The sequence below is a fragment of the Octodon degus genome, unplaced genomic scaffold (genome assembly GCF_000260255.1).
Source record: "Octodon degus isolate 3935 unplaced genomic scaffold, OctDeg1.0 scaffold00093, whole genome shotgun sequence".
NCBI lineage: Eukaryota > Metazoa > Chordata > Mammalia > Rodentia > Octodontidae > Octodon > Octodon degus.
Genome location: NW_004524669.1, coordinates 1421149 through 1429356, shown reverse-complemented (window position 1 = coordinate 1429356; position 8208 = coordinate 1421149). Strand labels below are relative to the sequence as shown.

Sequence of the window (8208 nt, the reverse complement as noted above, 5' to 3'; positions counted from 1 at the left end):
AGATGGCTCAGTGGAATAAGCGCTTCCCTGGCAAGCACAAGGGCCTGAGTTCAACCCCTGCTTCCGAAAAAAAAAAAAAAAAAAAAAAAAAAAAAAAAGAGTGAAAACTAAAGGGCAGGAGTGAAGTGTTTTCAAGCTTTAAGAAAAATCAATTTCCAATCCAGATTAATATATCCTATAAACTATCTTTCAAAATTGGTAGAGAAATAAGGACTTTCCATGACAAAGAATACTTTAAGAAATTCATGATCATCAAATCACAACTTCAAAAAGCACTCACATCCTAGACAGTGACAATGATACCAATACCACCAAGCAGCCTAAAACAATACATTCATGGAGGAAAATGAGGAGTTAAATAAAAGGAAATGAAGGCATCAGCAACAGAAAAATAATGAAAGGACAGGAACCAGTCAACAAGTATTAGCAATAAATCTCAATGTAAATAGTCTTAACTGTAAAATCAAATTACAGATTGGCAGACTGGGCCCAAAACCAAAACCCAACCTTATGTTGCATATAAGAGATATGCCTTATTGTTAAAGCACAAATAGAAAACAAGGCAGCAAGAAGAAAGAAAGCAGCCCACAACACCCACAAGAAACCTCAGCCACAAAGGAGGTGGTCTATGGACTCAGAAACGATGAAACCCACTAGAACTTCACTGTGCCTCAGGCCAACTCTGCACATGAATTCTGCAGCTGCCAGCCAACTCTGAGTCTGCTCTGCCTTTTGTTTCATCGCAGCACAGGGTGGACAAGGCACTACCTGACTGACTAACCAGATGGTGGATATGTGGAGGCTAGTATCTGGGGAGAAAAGGTAATTATAGAAGACCATCAAGTCCACAGAGAAACAACAGACTGGGCCAGCAGCACAAGTCTAAAGAAAAGCTCACAGCTATTATTTACTGCAAAAGCAGCATGAGGTTTTATTCCAAGTGACCCTTTCCAAAGAGCAGGCTAGAGTTGGATAACAAATTCAGTGTAATACCTGCCATATGTAAGAGAAAGGTATTGTAATCGAGTGCAGACAGTGTATCTAAAAGTGTACCTTGACTCAATACAATTGTCTTACACTTTTTATATGTTCTTCTGCCTATTGGTCTGGTTTTCAGTGTGTATATACAGTAATTAACTTTGCAAGGACTTAGAAGATAAATATATTAATCTGATGCTGGAAAAGTAAAAGGGGGATCAAGGGAGAGGAAAGAAGGGAACTAAAATGTGTTATGTACCTATACCAATAGCTTACAGTAAGTGCAGCTATTATGTATTGTGAATGTGTACCAAGAAAACTCCAATTAAAAGTAAAAATAATTTAAAAAAATTAAAACCCTGTGCTCGCTTCAGCAGCACATATACTAAAAAATTAAAACCCTGACAAAAATTGGTAGAGACCATAACTTAAAATTATAAAAAAACATTTATTACACACCCAGGGAGAACAATATATTAAATGGGGAAAAACTGAGTGTTCACACTAAAATCTGGAACAAGACAATTAAGTCCAGTCTCACCACTCCTATTCAATAGAGTACTCAAAATTTTGCAAGCTCAATTAGACAAGAGAAATAAATGGAATTCAAACTGGAAAGGAAGAAATAAAAATAAAATATCCTTGTTTGCAGATGACATCATTCTTTACATTCAAGATTGAAACAACTCTACCAGAAGACTCCTTGAACTAATAAAAATCAGACAAGTGGTAGAATAAAAAATAAATACACAAACATCAATAGCATACCTAAATATGGAGAATGATACTACTGAAAAGAAATCAGAAAAACAATCTCATTCATAGTAACTTTGAAAAAAACTATCTAGGAGGTAACCTAAACAAAGAAGTGAAAGGCCTCTATAAAAACTAAAAGATTGAGGGGCCGGGGAAATGGCTCAGTGGAATAAGCGCTTCCCTGGCAAGCGCAAGGGCCTGAGTTCAACCCTCGGTTCTGGAAAAAAAAAAAAAAAAAAACTAAAAGATTGAAGATGACATTAAAAAATGGAAAAACAACCCCGTTCTTAGGCAGAACAGTATCATCAAAAATGGTCATATTACAAAAGTGAAATACAGATTTAATATATTATCAATCAAACTACCATCAGCTTTTTAAAAACAGAACTAGAAATGACAATTCTAAAATTTATAAGGAGGGCCAGCCAAATAGCTTAGCGGATTTAAGCACCTGCAAACAGGCACAGGGGCTGGGGGTTTGATCCCTGGGCCTGCTATGCCAGCCCTGTCCCTGGGGCGCACTGAGAGAGCAACTGAGACAGGGCACGGTGGTGCACTCCTGTAATCCCAGCTCTTGGGAGGCTGTAAACAGGTGGATCACTACGAGTCCAATCTAGTACTGAAACCCTGAATACCCTGTAGACCCTTCCCTAGAATACAAAAAATAAATATAAATAAATAAAATTTATATGGAACTATAAGAGATCACGTATAGCCAAACAAATTCTAAAAGTAAGGTAGGAGACATTACATTCCCAGACTTCAAACAATACTATAAAACTACAGTGATAAAACAACACAAAAACAGACACATTGACCAACAGAATAAAACAGAGGATACAGAAACACCAAGCACCGTCAGGTATATGGTTTTTGAAAAAGAGGCCTATAGTACACACTGGAGCAAAGATAGCTTCTTTAACAAATAGTGTTGGGAAAATTTGTTATCAATGCTTAAAAGAGCAAATCTAGATCCACATGGGGTTTATACCAAATGAAAGTTTTTATGAGTTATGGACAGTACATAATGACTTACATTTCTTGTGGAAAGTGGGTTCAAATAAAATAGCTTTTGCATAGCAATGGAAACAATGAACAGAGTGAAAAGACAGGCTTATAGGATGGGAAAAAGTCTGCAAGTTACTACTCAGAGAATTAACATCTAGAATATATTAAAAATTTAAAAAATAAACACTCAAAAATAAAAGACCCAATCAAAAAAATGTGCAACTGAATGAACAGACCCTTCTCAGAAAAAATGTAAGTGTCCATTGAATAAATGAAAAAATATCTGGCCATTAGAGAAATGCAAATTAAACATCAAGAACCCACTATGCTCCAGTAAGAATGGCACTAATGTAAAAATTGTTATTCTCTGCATTTAATTAACAAAGTTTCAAGTATAGGCTAATCTATTTCTCACTCTGAAGCAGGCTCCCTAAATTATTATTGCTATACACATAAACAACCAGCCTTCTATTCACTGATGACTGACATTTCATTAAATTCAGTCCTCCACAAAAAGTAGTTTTCTTTCAAAGCATAGATCAAATAGTATACCAAACATTGAGATACTTACTTAAGATTCCTTCTACTGCATCATGCTGAACAAATTTTATGCTGGAAATTTTAATATCCACACCTGTGCAATCCACAAAAGTGTCTCCTTTACCCCTCTTTTCAATTACAATATCATCTGGTAGACCATATCCTAAAGAAGAGAGCAAGAATACTAAGATGAAGGGAATATCTAAACAACAAAAAAAAGTTAGAATACCTTAGTTTAAATGATCCCAAATTAACATTTGAGACTAGTCAATCTCATTACTTTTAAGTAAAACTTATTTCCCTACAGGTATTGTTTAAGCTAGGATATTCAGTTTTTAACAGCCCTATTTAACTAGCATGCCAATGATCTTAGACCAGATCAGCACAAAATTCACTTTACAAAACTGCTATGAATAGAATCATCAGAACTCACAGCTGACTCAGAAATGTTTAAAGCACTCAGCCTAAGTTTTTCCTAGCTCTACTAGTTTATGATTCAATATAAATTATATTTTAAAAACCTGGCATTTTTCAAGCTTATCTGACATCTGCATTTTGTTAAACAGATTGATTTTAACTGACTCCTAATAAGGTCTCGACTCTCTTGCTCAAAATGACTTTAAAACTCCTGAGCTCAAGAAATCCTCCTGTCTCAGCTTGACCAGTAGCTGTGACTGCAGCTATATGCCAAAGTTCCCAGCTAAATCTTTAGTAACACAGGCCAAGCCTCTGAATGTTAAAATAATAAAAATAAATTGGAGAATCAAAAAAGTTGCTTCATAAAACAAAGCCACACACACAGAACCATAAGAAATAACTTTTACTGTCTAAGACAGACTGTTGTGGCATGTGATTGTCTGTAATCCTAGCACTCGAGTGGCTAAGGCAGGATTGATGTGAGTTTGAGGCCAGCCTAAACTATATAGTGAGACCCTATCTCAAACACAAAATCAATCAATCAATCAATTCTCACTGCCTAGAGTCTTGAGTAGATAAAACTACATTGAACACAAAAAGCCGCTTAAAAAATACAGCAAAAGTGGGGATGGTGGTACACACCTATAATCCTAGCACTCTGGAGGCTGAGGTAGGAAGACAGCCATAAGTCCAAGGCCAGCCTGCACTACATAAGACCCTCTCTCTCACTCACTCACACACACAAACACACACACACACACACACACACACACACACCCCAAACATGCTTTTTGGAACACTAGAAAATACACAAAGACTTCATGACTTCATACGTGGAGTGCTAGGGGGATGGACACTGGATAACTGGAGTAATTTTATTTGTGATTCTTTGTATCCACCAGCAATTTGCATATTTCCTATTATAGCATTATTTTTATCTTCAGAAAAGTTAAAAATGTATTAAAATTTCATACTGAGCAAAAAAGTATACAAACTATGTATCTTTAGTAAAAACATGAAACTGTTAACAAACTGGAATACTATTAATACCCTGAATATAGGTATTTAGGATATATCAGTATAAGTATTTTAATATATATCACTTATTACAAGTGTTACCTATAGATCACTATAAGCTTTAGACTCACTCATGAACAAGTACTACATATACTAGCGACAATGTTTGATGCATCAATTCAGAATAATGTATCATTACCAATTTTACAGTCATTTTACTATGTGGTTATGACACTCTAGTAATTACATTATAATTTCTTCACTCATCTAGGAAGAGCTTTTACCTAATAATTATAATAATACTACTTTCATTATGCCAAAAACTAGTGTTGCGACTACAGTGATTTATCTTATAGATGTGTCATACATTACATTATTATAAGTCAAATATTAGCAAGGAGAACAAAAATAACACATGTAAAACAAAAAGGGGAGGTAAACAGCAGGAAATTAAACTCCCATTTCTTCTAGTAAGTTTTGGACAGGCATAGTGGCACACTCCTGTAATCCCAGGAGGCTGAGGCAAAAGGAACATCATAAATTTGAGGCCAGCCTGGGCTACATAGTGAATTCAACAGTATCCTAAACTACATAGAGCAAGGCATTGTCTCAAAAAAAAAAAAAAAAGTTTTAAGAAGATAAAGAATAGAGTTTAAACAGTTTGTAGACTTCCAGGAAGATGAAGAAGTGGTAAACAGCAGAGAAATAACTTCTTCACAATTTGTTGTCCAGGCACTGGACACAAGGAAGAGAAGAAAAAGGAGAAAAGTGGGTCCATGAACCCATGAAGGATGTGAAAAGAGAACTGAAGACCATGGGGAGGGTGAACAGAGGAACTTCAACAAATATAAGGAAAGTGGCTGTGGCACCTTCTCCCCGAGTCAAGATTTACTGTAAGTGAGGAGGGGTTCAAACCTGCAGACACAGAGTGACTGCTGGTAACCCCAGAGGCTTCCAGAGAGATGCAGCAATACAATGGAAGAGCAGATGCTGTGGAATGAATTGGCTGGAGATTCAGCTATCCCGTGGGAATGGCAACTGGCCAGGATCCTTTTACAAATGCTGGATCTACCTAGTGGCTCCCTACCCAACTTCAAGGCTGAAGAAGGTATGCTGACTGCTCCACACTGACCAGGTCTGGTTCCAGCCTCACAACCAGAAACCAGCCTGAACTTCCAGGTAAATAAAGGTGCAGCTTCTAGTGAGATGGCCTGCTGGGATAAATCAACATAGAATCTATCTACAGGTATTGTCTACCAGTGACAGCAGAGAAAAACCCTGAAGGGAAAATTTTTCTTCCATGTGTGTTTTTTTCATTGTTTGATATTGCTTTTGTATGAGTGTGCACATATAGAATATACAAACATGGCTTCTAGTTCTATTGTGGTTGTTCTGTTGTTCTTCCTTTCCTTTCTTCCTTCTTGCTTTCCCTACTATCTTCTATACCACTTTCTCAAAGTTTGTGTGATCCTACTTTGTCCTCGGCCTTGCTTCTAATCATTTTTTCTATATTTTCCTCTAACCCCTCTTAAATTTTCTCCTCTGATAACAAAGTTGGCATACTGTGGGCTTATTTACTACATATAACTTTCTGATTTGTTTTAGATTTTGTTATATAACCCCAAATATAGTTCATATGGTTAAAGATAGCAAATATAGTTACCTCAGTTTGTCATTTTCTAGGCTGTGTTTAATGCTACGGTTATTGCCAATTGTACCACTTTAGCTAAAGTCACATAAATGTTCTAATGAGTTCTTCCTCATATACCAAGACTGAGATTGCTTTAAGGGTAACAGAAAATAATGAGGACCAGTACCAAACATGGGCTGGGCCAAGGAGGCAGCATTCTCTTATCCAAAATAAAGAAGAAGGTTTTTGCAACAAAGTCAAAACCCAAAAGCCAGTTATACAGCTACCTGAAGCTACCTCTGAGTAGTACTCATTTCCCAAGAGTTCTAAACATTAGCAATAAAGCTACTCAGCAATTTACAAGGATCAACTCATAGCTAAGTGAGATATATCTAACTCCAATTAGCCACAATAAAAAGATCTATTATATACAAAGGTATATAATAATCAACATTCTAGAAATTAAATACAAAAATAGAATATTAAAAGCTTTTACAGAAAAGAAACAAATTAGCTATAAAGGATGGTGAGTGTGTGGGAGAGCTTCCGGCTACCCTGCGCCAGCGGGACCTGCCAGTTCAAGCCCAGGCGCAGTGCAAGTGAGACCCTCTTCCACCCCCTTGGGACTCCCCTACCACCCTGCAGTAACCCCACCCCCTGCCTGGAAACCCCCAGATCCAGTTCTAGCCCAGGCCCAGTGAGTGTGTGGGACAGCTTCCGGCTACACTGTGCCGGCAGGACATGCCAGTCCAAGCCCAGGTGCAGCATGGGTGAGACCCTCTTCCACTCCCTTGGGACCCACCCCCACCACTCTGCAGCACCCCCTCGCACCTGCCTGCCCAGTGAGAATTTCTGGGGATCCCCAGATCCAGTCCTAGCCTAGGCCTGGTGAGTGTGAGGGAGAGCTTCCTCTCCTCACTACTCCACCTTGTCCCCTCCAGACTCAGCTCAGGCCTGGCATACAGGCCTGAGGTGAAACCCTGCAACTGCGATCCCTGCAGAGAGTGTAGGGGACAGAACCACAAAGATAGTCAAGGAGCAGAACATCTTGCCAGAAGGGCACAACAAGTTCACTCCCAAGGGCGGCAGCAGGAAGGAGCTGAGCACAGCAGCCACATCCAAGCCAGGCACAGCTGGATAAATCCAAACTTTGTAGAACTGCACCTGAATTTCAGTAGGTGCTAAGGTTATAACTGCACCAAAGCTCTACAACAAAGGTCAGAAGACAGTGCTACACAAAATGACAACGAAAAGGAGCAAAATGCAATCTCAGAACCCAAGCCCACCCATAACAAGTAAAGAGGACACTAACACAGAACAAATTGGGAATCACACAGCTGAAATCAATGAATCAATGGCTTCTGAAATAAAGAAACAATTTCAGAAAGGTATAGAGGAACTCAGATTGGAAATGAAAAAAGAAATCTCTAAATTAATAGCATCTGCAGTAAAGAATCAAATGCAGAAACATATGGAGGGAACCCAATGCCCACCCAGAACAAGTGCACAGGACACTAGCTCAGCTCAAATGTATGAATTAATAGCGTTGATAGTAAATAAGCAACAGCAGAAAGTTAAAGAGGAACTCAGAGCGGAATTCTTTTCTAATAGCTCAGCTCAAATGTATGAGTTAATAGCATCAGAAGTAAATAAGCAACAGCAGAAAGTTATAGAGGAACTCAGAGCAGAATTCTTTTCTGAAATAAAAACAGAATTCTTTGAACTCATAGCATCTGAGGTAAAGAATCAACTACAGAAACATAGGGAGGAAACCCAATCTGAAAAAAACACTGCAGTAAAAGAATTAACTGCTTCTAAAGAAGATATTGATAAAAAAAAAAAAATAGAGATTAGAAAAATGA

General features: G+C 37.9%; 1 protein-coding gene across 1 annotated transcript in view; it reads right to left on the bottom strand.

Annotated features, from left to right (window-relative positions):
• The window catches only part of Shcbp1 (SHC binding and spindle associated 1), a 97558-nt gene that overhangs the window by 8931 nt on the left and 80419 nt on the right, over positions 1 to 8208 (bottom strand). Inside the window, exon 7 of the mRNA XM_023722892.1 lies at positions 3314 to 3445. Coding sequence (XP_023578660.1) covers positions 3314 to 3445 — 132 coding nt within the window. The remainder of the gene's footprint in view (positions 1 to 3313; positions 3446 to 8208) is intronic.